Source organism: Megalobrama amblycephala, linkage group LG4 (genome assembly GCF_018812025.1).
Source record: "Megalobrama amblycephala isolate DHTTF-2021 linkage group LG4, ASM1881202v1, whole genome shotgun sequence".
Classification (NCBI taxonomy): domain Eukaryota; kingdom Metazoa; phylum Chordata; class Actinopteri; order Cypriniformes; family Xenocyprididae; genus Megalobrama; species Megalobrama amblycephala.
In genome coordinates this window covers 26,151,398-26,173,712 of record NC_063047.1, presented here as the reverse complement: position 1 = coordinate 26,173,712, position 22,315 = coordinate 26,151,398, and the positions used below count along the sequence as shown (strand labels likewise).

General features: G+C 35.4%; 1 protein-coding gene across 9 annotated transcripts in view; it reads right to left on the bottom strand.

The window, feature by feature from the left end:
* The window catches only part of git2a (G protein-coupled receptor kinase interacting ArfGAP 2a), a 29,735-nt gene that overhangs the window by 5,669 nt on the left and 1,751 nt on the right, over positions 1–22,315 (bottom strand). For 3 of the 9 annotated variants that reach the window (XM_048188604.1, XM_048188608.1, XM_048188610.1), the window contains exons 2-17: positions 19,022–19,155; positions 18,388–18,500; positions 17,664–17,769; positions 17,369–17,455; positions 17,153–17,283; positions 14,193–14,287; positions 13,872–13,917; positions 13,617–13,622; positions 13,445–13,496; positions 10,233–10,305; positions 10,025–10,122; positions 8,830–8,941; positions 8,594–8,736; positions 7,300–7,449; positions 4,920–5,192; positions 2,528–2,620 (exon numbers count right to left, since the gene is read on the bottom strand). In XM_048188604.1, coding sequence (XP_048044561.1) covers positions 2,528–2,620; positions 4,920–5,192; positions 7,300–7,449; positions 8,594–8,736; positions 8,830–8,941; positions 10,025–10,122; positions 10,233–10,305; positions 13,445–13,496; positions 13,617–13,622; positions 13,872–13,917; positions 14,193–14,287; positions 17,153–17,283; positions 17,369–17,455; positions 17,664–17,769; positions 18,388–18,500; positions 19,022–19,155 — 1,712 coding nt within the window. The remainder of the gene's footprint in view (positions 1–2,527; positions 2,621–4,919; positions 5,193–7,299; positions 7,450–8,593; positions 8,737–8,829; positions 8,942–10,024; positions 10,123–10,232; positions 10,306–13,444; positions 13,497–13,616; positions 13,623–13,871; positions 13,918–14,192; positions 14,288–17,152; positions 17,284–17,368; positions 17,456–17,663; positions 17,770–18,387; positions 18,501–19,021; positions 19,156–22,315) is intronic. The other 6 variants (XM_048188606.1, XM_048188609.1, XM_048188607.1 and 3 more) reach the window with 4 other exon arrangements.

The following is a 22,315-nucleotide window of genomic DNA, read 5'->3' as shown; positions in this document are numbered from 1 at the left end:
GAGTGGTCAGTGGGGAAGAAGCAAGTTTTTAGAAGCAAGCATTAGATTCATTAGATCTTTCAAGCACTAAACTCTGACAAGCATCACAAGGTGTTAAAAACTGAGGTGAGCAATCAGGTTAGTTAAAGGTGCCCTAGAATTAAAAATTGAATTTATCTTGGCATAGTTAAATAACAAGAGTTCAGTACATGGAAATGACATACAGTGAGTCTCAAACACCATTGTTTCCTCCTTCTTATATAAATCTCATTTGTTTAAAAGACCTCCGACGAACAAGCGAATCTCAACATAACACCGACTGTTACGTAACAGTCGGGATCATTAATATGTACGCCCCCAATATTTACATATGCCAGCCCATGTTCAAGCATTAGACAAGGGCAGGACGTCTGGATCTGTGCACAGCTGAATCATCAGACTAGGTAAGCAAGCAAGGACAACAGCGAAAAATGGCAGATGGAGCAATAATAACTGACATGATCCATGATATCATGATATTTTTAGTGATATTTGTAAATTGTCTTTCTAAATGTTGCTAATGTACTGTTAAATGTGGTTAAAGTTACCATCGTTTCTTACTGTATTCACGGAGACAAGACTGTCGTTATTTTCATTTTTTAAACACTTGCAGTCTGTATAATGCATAAACACAACTTCATTCTTTATAAATCTCTCCAACAGTGTAGCATTAGCCGTTAGCCACGGAGCACTATCAAACTCATTCAGAATCAAATGTAAACATCCAAATAAATACCATACTTGCGCGATTAGACGTGTTGCATGACGAACACTTTGTAAAGATCCATTTTGAGGGTTATATTAGCTGTGTGAACTTTATTTATGCACTGTTTAAGGCAAGCTCGAGCTCCGGGGGCGGGGAGCGTGAGCATTTAAAGGGGCCGCAGCCTAAATCGGCTCATATTTAATGATGCCCCAAAACAGGCAGTTAAAAAAAAAAAAAAAAAAAAAAAATCAATAAAAAAAAAAAAAAAATCTATGGGGTATTTTGAGCTGAAACTTCACAGACTTATATTACATCTTTTAAAAAGACGTTCTACGGCACCTTTAAGTCATTAAATGAGGTTAAGAGCGCTTTCTTACATTTGTTAATCAGTAATGCACTTCTAGCCAAGCTAAAATCTACCACATTCAACTGAGTGCCAGTCTCCATATGTTTTGTTTAGCAAGAATTCATTAAAATGATCTTAAGTGACAGAAGCAAAGACTTTCCATTTCCATTTCAAATAAATGCTGTTCTTTTGAATTTTCCATTCATCAAAGAATTGTGAAAAGATATATCATGGTATATTATATATATATATATATATATAACCATATATCATGGTTTCAATAAAAATATTAACCATTTTCAACATTGATAATAATAAGAAATGTTTCTTAGGCACTAAATGAGCATATTAGTATGATTTCAGAAGGATCATGTGGAGACTAAAGTCATGGCTGCTGAAAATTCAGCTTTGCCATCACAGGAATAAATTACATTTAAACAGTATCTTGAATGCACTTAAAAGTCCAGTGGAGTGGACCAGCGCAGACCAGCAGATGCAAAAGTTAAAGTAATCTAACTATGAATCAACTAGTGTGTCCTCAGGGGTAAAACTCAGGGTTACAACTGAAACTAGGTCATGGCTCTGATTAAAGTATTCCTTCACAGTTCCGTAAAGCATTTACAGTAAAGATATTTGACAGTCTCACTGGAGCATGATTTACTGTGCTCAAGGATATGAGGTAATGGGGTCAGATGCCAGCAGCACTCTGAGTTGGGACATTACTAAATTAGTGTAACAGAATATTGTGGCAATTTCTTGGCAGGGCAGCACCGGTCATGATGCTTGGAGAACCGCCACATGTCGAAATAATCAAACTAATGTTCCGTTGAACACGCAATCACTTGTTTACTCTTATGCTCTACACATATCTCCTTGTACAAAAGGGTGTAAAATGCATCAATGCATTGTGATATATATATTTTTTTTTAATTCAATACAGAATTTAATTGTCTAAATTAATTTATATTATTATCAGACTCTGTGACAATAGCAACATGAATCTAAATGTGGCTGCAATCTGCAGCTCATCCAGCTCATCTACATGTTTCACAAGTGTGTATTATCATCTTTTTACTTTCAGCCCAGAGCATGTGCAGTAGCATTCCAAGGCATCCTGAACAGATGTGTGAGCAGCAGTAGTAGCAGCAGCAGTGGACAAGCCCTGAGCAGTGCAGTGCACCCTGGGAATGAAGACACAAGCCATGAAATGTATGTGCTATTTATGAGGATGAGGCAGAAATACGTATCAGTTGAAAACAGCAGCCCCCGGAAGGTTGTTGGAGGGACCGTTCATGCATGGTGATGCGTGGAGCACAACAGGAGTAGGAGGAAAGGGGATGGATGGGAGTAGAAGAGGCAGAAGACGAGTTTGTGAAGGATGGTGGAGAGGGGGGAAAGGGTTCTGGGAGCTTTCGGCCGGTCCCACGAGGAACGGAGCATGTGAGGATGTACTTAACCCTTTGCGCACTCTCATACTGCAAACAGGATGGGGAGGATGAGGGGAGGAAGGGGAGGGATGAGGAGGTGGCCACAAACACACCCTTTCCGGTCTAAAAAGGGGTGCAGATAAGATTTATGACAAGAGTAATTTTGACTTCTGTAAAACTGCATGATGTTGTCAATAGAAACTTTTTGACAATATAGTAGTTTAAAAGTTTGGGGTGGGCAAGATTTTTTTAAAAGAGACCTGTTGAAAGAGGTCTCTTATGCTCACCAAAGCTGCATTTATTTGATTAAAAATAATAGTAAAAAATAGTAATATTGTGATATATTTTTTTATTTTTAATACATTTCAGCAGGAATTACCAGCAGCCATTACTCCAGTCTTCAGTATCACATCTTTCAGAAATCATTCTAATATGCTGATTTTCTGCTCAAGAAACATTTCTTATGATCAATGTTGCGCTACATAATATATTGTGGAAACCATGATACATTTGTTTCCAGGATTCTTTGATAAATATAATGTTTTAAAATAACAGTATTTATTTGAAATATAAATATCTGTAACATTATAAATGTCTTTACTGTCATTTTTGATCAATTTAATGAACTCTTTCTAAAAGTATTTTAAAACTAATTAAAAAAAAAATAAATAAATAAAAATCGTACTCACCCCAAACTTCTGAACGGTAGTGTTTACCAATACATTTCTAACATTTCAAGTTATTACAGTAGTTGTATAAATTAATATCAGGTAATGTATTACGAACAAACATTAATTCACAATGAACAATGTTATATTTTGAAATTAAAGGATTATTTCATTTTAAAATGATAATTACCCCTATGATTTACTCACCCTCAAGCCATTCTAGGTGTATATGACTTTCTTCTTTCTGATGAACACAATCAGAGTTATATTAATAATCACTCTGATGCTCCTAAGCTTTACAATGGCAAGAAAAAAAAAAGTGCATCCATCCATCATAAACATACTCCACACGGCTCCAGGGGGGTTAATAAAGGCCTTCTGATGTGATGCATTTGTGTAAGAAAAATATCCATATTTAACACATTATAAAGTAAAATAACTAGTTTCTGCCAGACCGCCTTCTGTATTCAACTTACAAAAAAATTTGTTTCATATAAGGTGAATATTTATAACGTGTTAAATATGGATATTTTTCTTACACAAATGCATCACTTCACTCCAGAAGGCCTTTATTTACCCCCCAGAGCCGTGTGGAGTACGTTTATGATGAATGGATGTACTTTTTTGAGTTTTAAACAGGTTGTTTCCATGCACTGCCATTATAAAGCTTAGAAGCATCAGGGTGATTATTAATATAACACTGTATTCACCTGAAAAAAGAAAGTCATATATACCTAGGATGGCTTGAGGGTGAGTAAATCATGGGGTAATTTTCATTATAAAGTGAACTAATCCATTAACATGAACCTAGATTAATAAATGCTGTAAAAAAAAAAATTGCAGCAAACCTTATTGTAAATTTTTTTAGCAAGTGTTTTATAGAACCAGGTGCAAATGTTAAATAATGACTGATGAATGAAGTATGAACAGCTCTAACATTTGGATGCAATTGAAAATAATCAGGAGCATTAATATGCAGTAATTGCGATGAAAAAACATAGGGTTAAAATAGGGTAATTTTTTAATATCAACACTCAAAAAAAAAGGAACAGGAACTTACATTGTATAAACGCAACTGAAAATAAAACACTGGACATTTTACATCAAGATGATACTGAAATTTGTGAGCTAGAGTAGCTGACATATACAAAAAATATTTCTGTTGTTTAAAACGATATCAACAACATTTAAAAATGTTTCCACTGTGAAAAGATCTACCCCTAAATAAATGCTTAATACATTTGAAAAAAAAAAAAAAAAAAAAATTATGTACACTAACTTGAGCATGTCGGTCATTTTGAGATCACATTTCCATCCAAATTCAACTCACTTTATCTTAGTAAACCCTAATTATTAAACACTGATACAACATCTCTGGACATATTGGCCAGCAAAATAGAAAGACAAAAATTGCTTAGTGCACTTAAAACTGTGATTTGAAATTATATGTACAAAGTTACATAAAGCAATGAGAATGGGACTGTGTGACTTGTGCATTGAGTTGGCAATAAAAACATGCTTTGCAAGTCCCAACTGACATGAAATTAAAACAGGAAACAGAAATATGGTGAAATAGCTGATTTGTGAGCCAAGAGAATACAAAGTGAAGTAATACGTTGAGTAATGTGTATTTTGGAAACTCTCATGAAGCGCTGAGAATTGGAAACATACCATCAGGATACTACTAGCATGCTGCAACATTAGAAAAGGAAGGTAAAGAAGGAAAAGAAGGCAAGAGGCAGGTCTTTACTTACATAGGTTGGGAAGGGTTGCAGGGTGGGGAAGGTCTCCTCAGGGTAAGGGGTCTCTCCCTTGGGGAGAAAGGGCTTCAGACCAGAGCCAGTCTCATACATAGACATGGGGCGGCTCGCCCGTGCTGACAGGTGGCGTTTCAGGGCAGAGGAGGAGGAGGAAGAGGAGGAGGGACTGGAGGGATTGGGGTGGTCTGGGCCGCCGGGGGCCTGATAGGTTTGTTGAGCGGAGACCTGCCGCCTGAGAGAGCTGTTCTCGCTTTGCAGAGACTGCAGCTGAAGAGAAACACGAGTAAGCGAGAGAAATGCATAGAAAAGCAGAAACTGTAGCAAAGCTGAGCATACGGGAAATTGTCTATCAATAGATAAATAAATGTTCAGTTTTGCCTTTTTCAGGCCTACTGAATTTTTACATTACCAACAAAATTAGTCTTTATCATTAATTAGAAAAAATAAAATAAAATAGTAAAAATAAATCATATCCTATTTTCTACAATTTAGTTGGCTGAAATTGTTTTAAAATTTGAGATTGCCAATACTATAAATATTAAATTAAATAATATATCCATCTTTTTAGAGGATTTCTGCTTCATGAAACTGCAGAGGGTTTGTGAGATTATGATAAAAATAGCTAATGATAAATTAAAATAATTATCACATTTGAACAAGTAACTTAATATTTTTACATTGAAACAAAATTAAACTCTTCTATAAAAATAGGTAATTTACTTAGATCTTATAAAAATGACCAACTGTTTTAATTATTCGAGATAAATGAGGAAATATTACTTTAAATTAAGTTAAAATCTTAGGGAAACTGGGGAATGAGGAAAAAGGGATAGAAAACCATTAAATGGAGTTGCTCAATAAATCCAAGTTAGCATGCAGGCACTGGCATATGCATTGTCTAGACATGTTCACAGAACAAGCTTTGACAAGTTTAAGAATCTACAGGGAAAGAGACAGAGATTCACTCTGCAGCTCACAGAGAAGCCAAATAGCTCAAGCTAGACACTTTGGCCAGGATCAGAAAGGAAATGCAGAGCGCAACAAAAGAGCCTAAGGACTTCACTCATGATAACATGATTTTGGCCATCTCGATTTTCAGATGTTCATCCAATGCAAAGCCACACAGTTTTATCACACAAATATCACAATGGTCTAATTATTCTAATTATGAACATTTATAAAACTATCTGAAAAATATAACACAACTTTTGTAAAAATACATATAATTAAAAAACAACTTTCAAATCATACATTTTAGGCAAGAAGTTTAGCAACACAACTAAACTAGTTACATGTTCTTATACGAGGAGGACAAAGTAGTTTCGGTCATAAACAGTACATTTAAAGTACACTAATCACCATCTATTATAATCATGAATGTAACAGGAAACAGGCTGAAATTGTAACTTCCTTAAAGTGATAGTTCACCCAAAAATGAAAATTCTGTCATCATTTACTCACCCTCAAGTCAATCCAAACCTGTATGAGCTTTTCTCTTCTGCTGAACACAGAAGAAGATCATTTTGAAGAATATGAGTTAACAAACAGTTGACGGTAACCATTGACTTTCATAGTATTTTTTTTTTTTCCCATACTCTAGAAGTCAAAGGCTACACGGTTTTCAGTTTTGGGTGAACCATCTCTTTAAAAGCTGTGCCTCTGAGGGACTGCCCTTATTTAATCACTGAGAAAATACTGTTTGATTTATTCAAGACTATATTAAATACACTTCAGTGAGTGTGAGCAAATTTCTCCCCAACTACATTATAATTTATTGCCTTTACATAATAATAATCCTTGAATGGGTTTCAATGTCAATGCAAAAGAGCAACAACAACAAAAAAAAGAAGATATTTCTAACTATCTTCACATAGAAATGACAGTAAAGGCTTGAAAGGCTCAGCGTTATTTAATTTTATCTAAGAGCTGATTTGTATCCTGGAAACCCTTGTCTAATGTACATACATAAAGAAAAACAGTTATAATTAAAACAAGTCATGCTGATGCAAGGATCAGAATCAGGTTTGCGGTTAGGGAGGTTAGCATGCCAACTAATCATCTGCAGTCAAATGCCAAAGAGTCATTATGTTTGGGTTTTATGTCATTGATAGAGCATCTTTTCCAGTGGTTTAGAGGTCAAGGTCATGCTGGTTATCTGAACACTAGAGCAGTTATTACAGCATTATTTTGTCATCAGCATTCCAGAGGATTGTAAGAATCATAATCATCCAGTCAGTTTTTGGGTCACCTGCAATTTCGCCCCTCACGTGCAAGAAGAGGTGCAGGTATAAGGGTTAGACAGTCTTGCTTTGTTTAGGAGCAGAAATGCTGCTCTGACCAGGGTGTTCAGCACTCACTGCTGAATCTCTGGTACCTTTTTCTGCATCAATCTCAGCTCTTCACTCAGATTACTGTTGGCCTTCATCAGCTGCTGAATTTTGGCCTCGGAGGCTGAAAGTGCGTTTTTCACCTCCAGAAACTCCTGCACTGAAATCGGCCCGTCGGACAGATCAGAGTCCAGACTCTGAGGAGAAAAGAGGAAAGATGGAAAGATGGCCAACATGTACACATGTACACTGGGATGGCAAGAACGGCACAAGACAAAATTCCTAAAGCTCCACCAGCTTACCTTAGCTCTGTCTGCTTTGCCTATTCGTAAATCAGTATCTGTTTTATCACACAAATGTCACAATGGTCTAATTATTCTAACATTTATAAAAGTATCTGAGAAACATAATACACAACTTTTGTATGGGAATTTAAAAGGTCCCGTTCTTCGTGATCCCATGTTTCAAACTTTAGTTAGTGTGTAATGTTGTTAGAGTATAAATAAAATCTGTAAAATTTTAAAGCTCAAAGTTCAATGCCAAGCGAGATATTTTATTTAACAGAAGTCGCCTACATCGAACGGCCAGTTTGGACTACATCCCTCTACTTCCTTCATTAATGACGTCACTAAAACAGTTTTTTGACTAACCTCCGCCCACAGGAATACACAAGAGTTGCGTTTGTAGAGTGTGTTTGTCGCCATGTCGTCGAAACGCTTTATAAAACCCAATCACCGGGTCTGATTCCGGCTCAAATTGATAGGGTAAAATTAAAGACATGTTTACAATAACACTGAGCGCATGCATCTCCACGTTATGGTAAGAGGCGTGACCTTTCCGGGCAAGATGCGCTAAACTGCTGTCGAATCACAACACAGGAACCGCTGGCACAATCAGAACTCGTTACGTATTTCTGAAGGAGGGACTTCATAGAACAAGGAAGTCATCAGCCCGTTTTTATGACAGTGGAAACAGCGGTATACAGATAAGTAAATTATGTGAAAAATACTGTGTTTTTTTACACGCGAAACATGAACACATGTTATATTGCACACTATAAACACAATCAAAGCTTCAAAAAACCACGAAAAACAGGACCTTTAAATACATATAATTTAAAACCACTCAAATTATCATACATTTTAAGGAAGAAGTTAGACCTTTAGCAACACAACTAAACTAGTTACATGTTCTTTTATGAGAGGACAAAGTAGTTTTGGTCATAAACAGTCAAAACCTTCCAGTACATTTAAAGTAGTACACTAATCACCACTTTCAATCATTGATAAATGTAACAGGAAACAGGCTGAAACCGTAACTTCCTTAAAAGGGGTAGTTCACCTTAGCTCTGTCTGCTTTGCCTATTCGTAAATCAGTGTCTGTGTCCTCATCGGATGCCACGCTGTCATAGTCTGGCTGGTCGATTTCCTGGCTTTCACTTCCATGACGACTACCCATACTTTTGAAGAACACCTCAACATTTTCTATGAAGAAGTAGACAACAATTGTGAAACATCACAAAGAACTTTAAAAGAAATCAAAGACTAGTGGCTGATGTGTCTGAATGCAGGCTGTACCTTTAGGACTTGAGACCGAATTCCCCAGCTGGCGTCGCTTTGCATCACTTAGGATATCAATCACAAGTGTGGCAAATTCATGAGCGTTGAATCTCGCCAGTTTTTGTCTTCCCTGGAAAAGAAGTTCAATCATGATTTTATTGCATATTCACCATTCGAACAAATAGCTGGTCTTATGGAAGACTATCTATAATTAGAGCTTGATTAGGCATGTTTCTTTTCAGGACACATTCTATTCAAAAACGGCTCAACCAGGGGGCCGGGGCCCAATAGGGGGACTCAGCAAACTTGCAAGAAAGCCTTGGGATGACATAAAAGTATTTAAATCAATAAATGATTATTAATATATTAACAATCTAACTTTAAATTAAAATGCTAAAAATACACAAAATCATGATGTAAACTGAAAGTTATATTTCTTTCCATTTTCTCTCAATAACTGTTGCTTATTCATTTTATATGTTAAATTAACTATGTTAATTAATTAATTTAATATACTGTATAAATAAGAAGTTTGAAAACAAGCAGCTTTATCAATCACAGCAAAAAATACTGGAACTATCCTAGCGAATATGGGATGGGGAGGCTTTGAATATTATGTTGAACTGGGGGCCTACAAATCAAAAAGGCTGAGAACCACTGAGTTAGAGTGCAAGAGCATAAAAAAAAATGCCGTTGTCAACTTAGCATGTCTTAAAATAGCAATGACCATCTGCAAGTGTATATAGATCAGCAAAAAACAAAACAAAAAACAAAACTGAATGAATAACCCTTCGACAGAAACATATCTATAATTTTTTATTGCACAAAACTAATCAATTAATTTTATAGAAAACTAATTTTCTTGAAATTTATTGTTGAAAGTGTACAATTTGTTAAAAAACAAAAAAAACAAACAAAAAAAAACACTGCTTTCCTGACTAGTTGGCAGTACAACTTCTCAAAAAAAAAAAAACTCTATAATATGCATCTTTGTGATTTGGGTTGTCTAAGCAAACTGTAACAGTTTTGATGCCATTTCCTTTTTTTATTAATTTTGTGGCATCTTTATTTGCATGTTCGTCTGACACATTTCTGCATGGTGCACTTTTAGCTGCAAACACTGCATAAAATGTCACTTGTCAAAGTGCAATATCTTTATTTCCTGTTAACATGGCTTTAGTGAAAGCGTCAAAACTTTCTGTTAAGTACTTGCCTGGTTTCGTGTTGATGAGTACTCTGGGTTTACAGGAAGGAAAGGCACAACTGTTGTCTCTGTTACCAAGGTGCTGTGGTTCTGAGTGGCCAGCCAAACTACATTATTACAAAGAGAGTGCTCATAACAGTGTCACGCTTTGCACTTGTATGATGTACATTTCATGAGCCTTTTCTTTCCATTGTTTATCACATGTTGATCATCTCACCTGCATCTGTCTCTCTTCGATCCACTTCATCGTACACATCCATTGCTAGTTCCTCAAACAAATGATCGCTGAGCTGCAATTATATTAGTTATATAAGTCATCTGTTAAATAGCAAATAAAGATGCTGTCTTACAGATCAATGACTTGCAGATAATGTTTTTGGGGGGTTGGGGCACTTAACAGCCATCTGCTTCAGAGAAGCCCAACTGTTTCCTATGTGCTCAGCAGTACTGGGGAAGCTACTTACAATAAGCTTTCCAAGTAACAAGCTACAGTAGCTGAACTACAGTTAAACTACCCTAAAAAAGTAGTTATCTATACTACAATCTACTAGCAAAATGTAAAGGGGTAATCTTCAGATGCAGCTACAAATGATATCATTTATCTCTGCAATCACAGCAGCATTTATCTGGTACAAAACAATGAGGATATGGTTTTGCGTTTTACTAGTCGATTGTATTAAATTTTTAGACTGTTGATTGTAGTAGATTGTACTCAATAAGGGTTGACAGCATTTGAACAGATAAACTGATATTAAAGGGATAGTTCACTCAAAAATGAAAATTTTGTCTTTTATTCACCCTCATGTTGTTCCAAACCTGTATGAATTTCTTTCTTCTGCTGAACACAAAACAAGATTTTTGAAAAATATGGGTAACCAGACAGTTGACAGTGAAAAAAATAAAAAAAAATAAAAATAGTATACTTAAGCACAATTTATTCATATTTAGTATAACTAAATGTATTTGTGACACACTATAAATTGGTATATTTAAAGTCTGCTAAATTGGAGCAACTAATTTTGTACTAAACACATTTTAGCTGTCCAAAAGCAGTGCTGAAGTTCAACTACTTGTTTGTGCTAAAGTAGAACTATTTAGAGTATACTTAAGTACACTTTAAATATACTCTTGTATTTAAGTTTTGAAATGCAGAATTCACTCAGCATGAACTTCAAATGTATTTTGGTGACATCAGAATTGCAATTCAATTACACTGTAATAGTGTTGAGCATACATTGATATTATACTGCCAATATATGCCAATGGCATCATTAGAGTGTGCTTCAAATAGGCTACAATAAAGTAATCTTTATAAATAAATATATAAACAGCTTAAGAATTTGCCTTTACCAGTAACTTAATTATCAGTGAGACAATGGGAACATACATACATACACATATATACACATATATACACACACACTGCTTGTGTTTCAGTTTGTGCAGATGCAATAAAATCATCTGAATTAAATAATAGCCTACCTGATATTTAAAGTGTGGGCAAATTAGGTAAAGGTAAAGGAAAATTAGGAAAAGGTAAAGGTCATAATTATAAAACATACTTCATGATTACTTTTTTGCAACACAAAACACATTTCCTGTAAACTTTTATCTAGGCCAATATTATTTTTACACTCAAAAAGTAAAACTCAAATACAGTTAACTGAATTGTACATTTATTCATAACAGGTCAACAAAGGATTCAACAAAAATAAATTACTGAAGTAGTACTTAAATATTTCATTTTATTTCATTTCATTTTATTTGCAAATTGCTCAGTTACATCAAGTTTGAAAATTCTGCCTTTACAGCACCTGTTAGCAGAAACAAACTAGATGTTTCAGTTCATATCTCACATTTTCTTTGGTTTGCACAAAAAGAAAGTCTCATCAAATTATATAGCATCATCTAAAAATAATTTCATCATTCTCAGATTTGAAATACATGGTGAGACTTTAGCTACAATTCGCTTCTAGACTCTAAAGGTTTCCTTCTGGAAAATATGGCAAAATCTGCACCACAGATTCCCAATTGTGCACTCGGTGTTTAGCAAAAGTACAGCAAAACCGATTGTTGGTGAGTGTGATGGCATTGGCTTTATGATGCGTTCGAAACATAGATCAAGCAGTGTGGTCTATACGTGTCAACTAATGGTAGGACATTAGGGCAGACCAATGGGGATCAAGGTTTAGCTTCAGCAGTTTTCAAGTCATGTCAGAAAGAATGTATTTATGAGATAAAATGCACATGAACATCAGCACAACTCATAATTTTGAGTTTTGGCAACTATGGATTTTCTTAAGAGTTTCCGAGTTGGGTGCGTGACAGTGTGAAAACATGTCAGAGTCAATGGATGCAGAGTCTGCCCTAGTGAAAAAAAACTACCAAAATGTATTTAAAATAGGCCTACATTAGTTTCATACTAACCCATTAATATATTTACTGACATAAATGCTCTAATTAAACTTTATTTGGAGTTCTTCTTTATTGCACAATGCATATTTCTTAATATTAAGCCTAAAATGTGTTTAATATCACTATTAGTAAGGATAGTATGATCACTGTATAATCTGAATGCAAGATATTTAAAGTGTACATAAAGTATACTTGCAAAAGTTTCACTTCTGCAAACTCAAATATACTTAAGTATATCTTTAGTTGGACCTCAACACAAAAATACTTGTTCCAATTTAGCAGACTAAGTATACCAATTTAGTATACTAAAAGTACAATTGCAGGGTATTTATATTAAGTACATAAATATGTAAATGCATTTGTAGTATACTTAGCATACAATATAAAAGTACATTTTAGTATATTTATTTTTCACTAGGGTAGCCACTGACTTCCATAGTATTTTTTTTTTCCTACTATGGAGTCAGTGGTTACAGTCAACTGTTTGATTACCAACATTCTTGAAAATATCTTATTTTGTGTTCAACAGAAGAGAGAAACTCATAGAGGTTTGGAACAACTTGAGGGTGTGCAAATGATGACAATTTTCGTTTTTGTGTGAACTATCCCTTTAAATAAAACTAGTCAAAACCATAGTGATGACCATTTAATTGAATATTTCACTTAATATATCAACTTAAATTATTAAAACAGAATTTAGCTTAGTATTTTGCTGCAAAACATGATAAAAAAACAAAAACAAATTTGGAGGGACTTCTGTTAATGGTTGAATAAAACAACTCATTAAATTGTTTTGTTGATTTATATTAACTGTCCAAATGTCCTGATTCACTTTTGAACTACTGTAATGTTACTGAAATATGTAGTTAGATTAGCAGCATTCTACTTTTAGATAGTTACTGCCCAACACTGGTGCTTAGTCTTGTTCTTTTTGTACGCTATGCTAATATATTGGAAGATATGCTGATATAATGCTTAAAGTTTTTAAAAAAATAAAAGTAAAAGAGGACTCACAGACTGCAGTTTTCTTTTTGCAGCTTTTGCAAACTCCGATAACTCCAGACTGCTATAAAAAGAAATAAAATAGTAAAAATATTAGTTTTTGTTTTGTTTTTAATTCAAATTGCTAATATAAAATCTGGTAAGATAAGGTGATATTTAATTAACTGCCAAGTAAAATACTCACACATTTCTTTTTCATCAAAGACAGCAAAAAAAAAAAAAAAAAAAGAAATAGCAAGATATTAACGTAAAATACTATTAACTAGCTCAGAACACTATCTCAGGTGTTCAGGGAAGTATTCTGGGATGATATCAGAAGATCAAAAACATGACCTAGCAAATACCAGAACACTCCTCTACTACAGAAGAAACTTTATAAAAATGGCACCGGTATCATTAACAGGAGAACGTATATCAGAATATATCAGATTATAATTACCTGTCCGCCATCTGTGGGATAATGAAATGCTGTCCATTCTTGTGATCTGAAACACAGAATGTATTGACATATTGCCATGGTTTATCATTTACAACTGGCAATCCGCTGAAAAAGACGCACACTAAAGCATTAAAAACATCAAACTGACTGTAACATCACTGTGGTATTTTATTGAGGCATCTGGCGCTTTCAAGACCATAACCCGATCTGACTCGAGTAAAAGCATGCTGTAAAATGGCTTCATCAGCGTAACCAGCCCTACAGCTGGATATCAAAACATCAGTTCTCATCATGATAACACAAGTCAGCGCACTGACTCACCAGGCTTCCGCCCACAGAGGTAGAAGGCCAGCCTGTCTGTGAGCTCATACTGTATTTCCACCAGTCTGTCTGCCAGGTCCTGATGGCCAGCCTGCCTGAGTACAAACAACACAATGATGTTATGACACATGGCTTTTTATTTTTGAACTTTTAGGTCGTGTGCCAAATGCTGCCCTCAGCCCTTGTGGTCCTTCTCGGAGTCTCCTATGAAATCTACACAAATAATAGGGCGCACAGCAGGCCTTATGGATCATAAAATGACAAACAGGACAGGATACAGACCCGTGGACCAGTGTTGTTATTAATTATATAGAAATATAAAAATGCTCAGCAAAGATATACAGTACAAATGAACAACGGACTTTTTTAAAGGAGAAAAAATATATTTTTTTTATTATATTAATACTGGAATGAAAATGCATAACAGTAATAATACATTGTTATTTGGGGATACAAATAGTAATATAACAAGAGCAATATATTTCTGTTTTAATTCACTTTTATGCGTTAGACAGATTTTACAATTTCAAAAAGCAACAAGTGAAAAAATCTAAACCTGCTTTGTCAGTTTGTTTGCATGTTTTAAGATATTTGAAAGTGGATTTAAAGTTATAGTTCACCCAAAGCCATTGACTTGCATTATATGGATCATCAAGGACCACAGTTTCAGCTAAAAATCTTCGTTACATTTCTACCGGAGAAAAAAAAAAGACACTCACATCATGGATGGCCTGAGGGTGAGTAAATTAACAGCAAATTTTCATTTTTAGGTGAACTATCCCTTTAAGACATTTGAATGCTGATTAAGGCCTTATTTTTACATTAAGGATTTTAAGACTTCTTAAGAATCCATGGACACCATGTAAAATTACTGAAATAAAAATTAAAATAAGATGTAAGAAACAGAAATATTAAAAACAAATAATAATCAAAAACTGATAAAAATCACAAAAGCACATAACAAACTTGCTAAAAATAAAATGAAAATAAAAAAATAAAAGCTAATTTAAAATACTTTTAAATACTATAATAATATATAAACAATACTAAAATAACACTACCATGGACTTAAAGGGATAGTTCACCCAAAAATGAAAATTTGATGTTTATCTGCTTACCCCCAGAGCATCCAAGATGTAGGTGACTTTGTTTCTTCAGTAGAATACAAATGATGATTTTTAACTCCAACCGTTGCGGTCTGTCAGTCAAATAATGCGAGTGAATGGGAACTCGAAAAAACTTGCATAGATAAGTCCAAATTAAACCCTGCGGCTCGTGACGACACATTGATGTCCTAAGACACAAAACGATCGGTTTGTGCGAGAAACCGAACAGTATTTATATCATTTTTTACCTCTAAAACACCACTATGTCCAACTGCGTTCTGCACTTGGTTAGTGTGGTCTGATCGCTCTCTGACAGCGGCAGTGATGTCTTGCGCTTATACTTCAATGAGAGCTAGACATCACTGCCGTTGTCAGAGCGTGATCAGACCACACTAAGCGAGTGCTGAACGCAGTTGGACACAGTGGTGTTTTAGAGCAGTTGTTCTCAAACTGGGGGTCGCGGAATGATTTCAAGGGGTCGCGAGTTGGTTTGAAAAAATTCTGTATTTTCTGATTACAAAAAATATTTTTCAATACTAAAAAATTAAGATTACAAATACATATTTTTTGATTTCTAAAGACAGAATTGATTAGAAGGGTTTTTTTAAAAAAAATTTAAATAATATTTCGTGACTCTAAGATATGACGTCACCGTGCGGCGACTGATCGCTAGTTATCAATACTGCACGCGAAAAACTGCAACTCCAAGAATGGATGAATTTGTTTAATTCACTGAAACTAGGACTAATCTCCCCACAAAACTGGAAGATGCTTTGCTGGAGCTGTCCAGTGATCGGACATTAAAAAAACTTTATTTTCCAGTTCCACACTGCCTGAATTTTGGATCGCAGTAGCAGAAGAATACAGAGAGTTATCCGGTGTGGCAATGGATGTACTGCTCCGTTTGGCTCTACTTATTTGTGCGAGCAGACTTTTTCCGCTGTTACATACATGAAAAATAAATACAGATCACGTCTTGATGTTGAGGATGATCTGCGAATAGCCGTATCCAACATCAGGCCACAGATTACGCTTTTGTGCACCAAAAAACAAGTGCACCCATCCCACTGAAGTGAAAGGTAAGCCTAAATACAGTAATTATTATGGAAGTTTGTTTCCGCCATGTAAGAAAATATTTGAAAAGATAATTGCGATTTTTTTATCTAAAAATTGCGAGTTTACATCTCGCTATTCTGACTTGTTTTCTCATAATTGTGAAATATAAACTAGCAGTGCGAGTTATAAAGTTATAAATGATATAAAGTCGCAATTACCTTTTTTATTTTTTATTCTGTGGTGAAAACAAGCTTCCATAGGAAGTGGATGTGGATTTAAAACAACTTTTTTTTTTGTTTATTGTTTGTGTATTCTGTGGGTCGCGAGTTCTCGTCGATGTTAGTTTAGGGGTCGCTGGCTAAAAAGTTTGAGAACCACATAAATGTGTCGTCACGAGCCGCAGGGTTTAATTTGGATTTGTCTATGCAAGGTTTTTCGACTCTTATTGTTCGAGTTCCCATTCACTCCCATTATTTCACTGACAGACGGCAACGTTTGGAGTTAAAAATCATCATTTGTGTTCTACTGAAGAAACAAAGTCACCTACATCTTGGATGCCCTGGGGGTAAGCAGATAAACATCAAATTTTCATTTTTGGGTGAACTATCCTTTTAACATGGATATTTGTTAGTGAAAGCAACCAGCCAATCACAAGTACTCTTTGGTGAGTACTTGTCACTCGATGACAAGTACTCTTTTGCAAAATCACCACACTGACAAAAAATATATAGGAAGTAATCAAATGCAGAGGTCTGTGGCCAGCAGATTGGGACCATCAGTGCAGTAGCTATTGATTACCTTGCATAGTTGATGGGCGTTTTGCCGTTGGAGTCTGGAGCCCCAGGGTCTGCCCCATAAACACAGAGGAGCTCAGCCTGACACACTTGCCCTGCTTTAGCTGCTATGTGCAGGGGGGTGTTCCCTTTCTCCTGTTTAAACCAGTGCAGAACAGTTAAAAATGCATTTAGTATGTAACTGAATATGATAAATTAAGGTGAGAACAGACGTTTTTACCGGGTGGAAGTAGTTGGCTTGAGCCCCAAGTGACAGTAACCGCAAACAAGTTTCAAGATTGCCGGTTCTAACGCTGGAGTGAAGTTGCTAAAGAATCAAAGACAAAGCGCATCAATAGAGACATTTCAACAGGCCTGATAGCAGACAAAAAGCCTTAGATGTGCTAGAGGAACTGTTTAAATTTATTATTCAACAATAAAGCAAGTCAAACCTGAAAAAATGTATCATGATGGATGCATCACATATTTGAATATCGAGAAGAACATCAACCAAAAACAGGAAACTCTTTCCTCACCTTGCTTAGATCAGCGGCTGCTGTACTGTCGTCATCTCGACATGGTAAACGATGGACGTAAGCCAGCATTTGATATTTTGCTTTTATGAACTCTGCCTTGCTGGGGCTTTTTTGGTGAGAGAAACAATGGTGCTATTAAAGCCAGTCAACAGTTGGGGGAGTTGCTGTATCTCAGCCACTATCTTTTTTTATATAAAACAGTTCAAAATTTTGGGGTCTGTGAGGATTTAATGTTTTTGAAAGAAGTCTCACGCTCACCAAGGCTGCATTTATTTGATCCAAAATACAGTAAAAACAATAATACTCTGAAATATTTTTTTTTAAATAACTTTTTTATATTTCAAAATAATAATATAAATTTTCAGCAGCCATTACTCCAGACATAAGTGTCACATGATCCTTCTGAAATCAATATGCTGGTTTTGGTGCTCAAGAAACATTTATTATTACCAATGTTCAAAAAAGCTTAATATTTTTGTGCAATTTTTTTTTCCAGGATTCTTTGATGAATAGAAAATTCAAAAGAACAGTTTGAACTAGAAACTGTTTTTAACAATTTAAAATGCCTTAACTGTCACTTTTAATCAATTTAAAGCATCACTGTTTAATAAAAGTATTAATTTCTTTAAAAAAATATGCACATTATTGACCCCAAACTTTTAAACAATCAAACATACATCATTCTGCAATGTTGTACGTTTAAAAAAAAAAAAAAAATACTCACTGGACTTTATCCTGAGGATTAGCTTTGCGTTTCCCGCTCATGATGGATGACGGGTCCAGCAGAGTGTGCTCCCATATTGCATTAGCACCATTGTTGTATAATGTCTGAACCATCTGTGAATGAGAAAGAAATTGAGGGCATACATCACAAGACAAAAATCCATGATGACAACATGCTTCTTTAAATATGCTTTATGAGTCACACTCTCTGTTGGAAAGCCCTCCAGTGAAGTCGCACACCAATAAACCATTTTCTTAAAGCTATTCAAAAGACTCTATTAATGGATTAAAAAATGCAGGTCTGTAAATAAGGATGTGGAAAAATGTACTACACATTAAATGAAAAGAAACACTTTGCATTCATTTTGTAAACAAGTTATTAGGCATGTTGATATATTAAATATATCGATTAATCTGCATTTATTTGACATTTTAAGATAATCTGCATTAGCCGATTACCAACATCGGCCATTAAAAAAACCCATATCAGTTAACCACCACTTTCAAATGTGCCTAAGACTAAAGATGATTACTATAATGTCAAAAAGTCTCAGATGAAGCAAGGTGGCTTCAGTTAAAGACAAGACATATCAAAAGGAACCCAATAGGGTGCCTATTTGTCTGAGTGGGCTCACCTGTAGCTGGGTAGGCGGCCAGGAGGTGTGTGACAAATGCCGCACTTGCGAGTTGTGTCGGCCCAGACTGCGGTGAACGCCGCAGCACTCGTCACATATCAGAACTCCTCTGTTCACAGACGCCCAGCGAGGATCTAAGGGACCCCAAAGAAAATCAACAGATTAACAGGAGGTAAACAGCAACGTGTCTCAGCAGTGTGGTGATCATTGATCAATACACAATAACGCTAATGGAGCTTTTTGGCTGGTGCGTGAGAATGGAAACAGAAACACAATACTTTTAAAAGCCTGATGGAAGGGAGATGCTTCTTAGAAGAATGCACTGAAGGAAATGTACTTAATGTGCAATTATTGATTCAAAAATTTAATTTACCTCGGCATAGTTAAATAACAAGAGTTCAGTACATGGAAAAGACATACAGTGAGTCTCAAACTCCATTGTTTCCTCCTTCTTATATAAATCTCATTTGTTTAAAAGACCTCCGAAGAACAGGCAAATCTCAACATAACACCGACTGTTACGTAACAGTCGGGATCATTAATATGCACGCCCCCAATATTTGCATATGCCAGCCCATGTTCCCAACATTATGAAAGGCATTAGACAAGGGCAGAACGTCTGGATGTGCACAGCTGAATCAACAGACTAAGTAAGCAAGCAAGGATAATAGCAAAAAAATGGCAGATGGAGCAATAATAACTGACATGATTCATGATAACATGATATTTTTAGTGATATTTGTAAATTGTCTTTCTAAATGTTTCGTTAGCATGTTGCTAATGTACTGTTAAATGTGGTTAAAGTTACCATCGTTTCTTACTGTATTCACGGAGACAAGAGCCGTCGCTATTTTCATTTTTAAACACTTGCAGTCTGTATAATGCATAAACACAACTTCATTCTTTATAAATCTCTCCAACAGTGTAGCACTAGCAGTTAGCCACGGAGCACAGCCTCAAACTCATTCAGAATCAATGTAAACATCAAAATAAACACTCTACTTACGCGATTAGACATGCTGCATGACGAACACTTTGTAAAGATCCATTTTGAGGGTTATATTAGCTGTGTGAACTTTTTTATGTCGTTTAAGGCAAGCGCGAGCTCTTGGGGCGTGGAGCATGAGATTTAAAGGGCCACACACCCTGAATCGGCTCATTTCTAATTATGCCCCAAAATAGGCAGTTAAAAAATTAATTTAAAAAAATCTATGGGGTATTTTGAGCTGTAACTTCACAGACACATTCAGGGGACACCTTAGACTTACATAACATCTTTTAAAAAAAGTTCTAGGGCACCTTTAAGAAAGCAAAAAGCGCAAACCTTTTGATTTCATTTTGACTTTAAAATTGGTTAATTTACATTAAAAACAAACATGTTTACTTATACTAGGTGTATACATATTATGTGTATTCATTTGCTTATGTTCCACTTTAATAGTCTGATAAAGCATTACTAGTAGCACAGAGGTCTAATATATTTATGTGATGCAATATATGATGACACCAAAATGTGGTGCTCAGTTCTTCCTTATAAGGCCACAGTAGCAAGGGTTGAATGTCATCCTTTCATGTACGGCTGTAAATGCGCTAACTTCCTCTTACATACACATGCCTCAAACCACAACAAATGCTAAGCAGCTGAGCTTTACTTCCAGGGTACGAGCAGGTGAACTGGAAACACTGTGCGGCTTCTTAGTTTCACTACCTTCGAGAGGGTCGTCTGCTGCAGCGTGATTCTAAACCGGTTTCACTTCAGATTCAGACACTGAGCGCATAGTGGCAACACTATTAAACAAAACTGTTTAATCGTACAAAAAAATTTAAACAATGATGTCTCAAAAATCATACAGTATTAAACAAATGTACAACTACCATGAACTGAATAAATACAATGATTTTTGCATAAAATATAATAAGCTGATTTTTTTATAGCATATGTAAATACACAACCACCAGCAGAAGAGTGATTTACTGGATAACCATCAGTGAAACAAGTTTGATTGAGTGCACAACCTTGAAAGTCAACAACATAAGAAAGAGTTATACCTATCTTTAAAGTTGATTAACCATTTTGATAAGCACTACTAAGCACAAATAATGGTTAGTTGCAACCGGGAAACGATTTTTGGGTCACAACAACCCACCAGCTGAGACCCGACTACACTAGACAAACTCAACGACCTGGACTGAGACAGAATCACTGCTCATACATTAACACTTGTTACTGCGTTACTGGCACTCGTCCTTCATGGACGTCGCATACCAAGGCAGTTTTTAATAGAATATGTCATACATAGTCTCACTCCTTCACTGAGTCATGATGCCAAATCAGTGAAAGTGGGGCCAACCACACTGGACCTATGACTAATGTGTCTGAACAGCCCGTACCCTTCAGCATCGTAAACCCCCCCACACCACAACAACTTTTCCTAAGGACAGATTCAGGCCGACATGCGATTTCACTTCCTTCAGAAATAACGATGTGAGTCAGCGCTTCAGAGTGTCAGAATTCCCCAAGAACAGAGAGTTTTGAGGATTTCATTTTCAGACTGATAGCAGGCAAATTATTTTTTTCTAAATAAATATGAATTAAATGCAAATATTAATGAATTGTTCCGTTCTTCTGGAAGATTACATTTTGAAAGGAAATAGAAATCAACAGCCTGTGGGGGTCTTTAGTCATTTTAGACTGAAACAAATTTATGTTACAAACATTTGCAATTTTTTTTTTATTTAATTTGAACTAGGGAACTTTTGTAGCACATGCTATATGAATATAAAAGGCTAAATTGTCTTAAAAATAGTTACATTTGTGAACTTTGTGGTCAAAAATGACAAGCACAACTTGAATAGGAAATATGAAAATACTATTATAAGAAACTAGGGAATAAAGAGCCCTATATACATTATTATTATTTGTATTATTTTATATAGAAATAAACAGTGCATCATTTAGAGGTGAGTATTGTTTAGTACCGTGAAATGAAATCCCCTCAAAATACAAAATATTAAAGAATAAATATTATTGAAACAAAATACAGTACATTTAATTTTTAAAACAAGTCACACTTATTGTCTTACGTCTATTTTGACTGCAGAGGATTACAAGTGTGGCCCCTAAATAAGGAAAACCATAGAGGTAAATCTGGACGAATACGCAACCTTTTATTGCGTCAAGTGAGCAGGTCATTAAAGAGCGTCACTTATGAAGTTAGTGACCAATTGGGGTTTTAAAACCAGGGATAGGATACCACAATTGCAACAGTTTGACAGAAACATGAGCTATCTAAA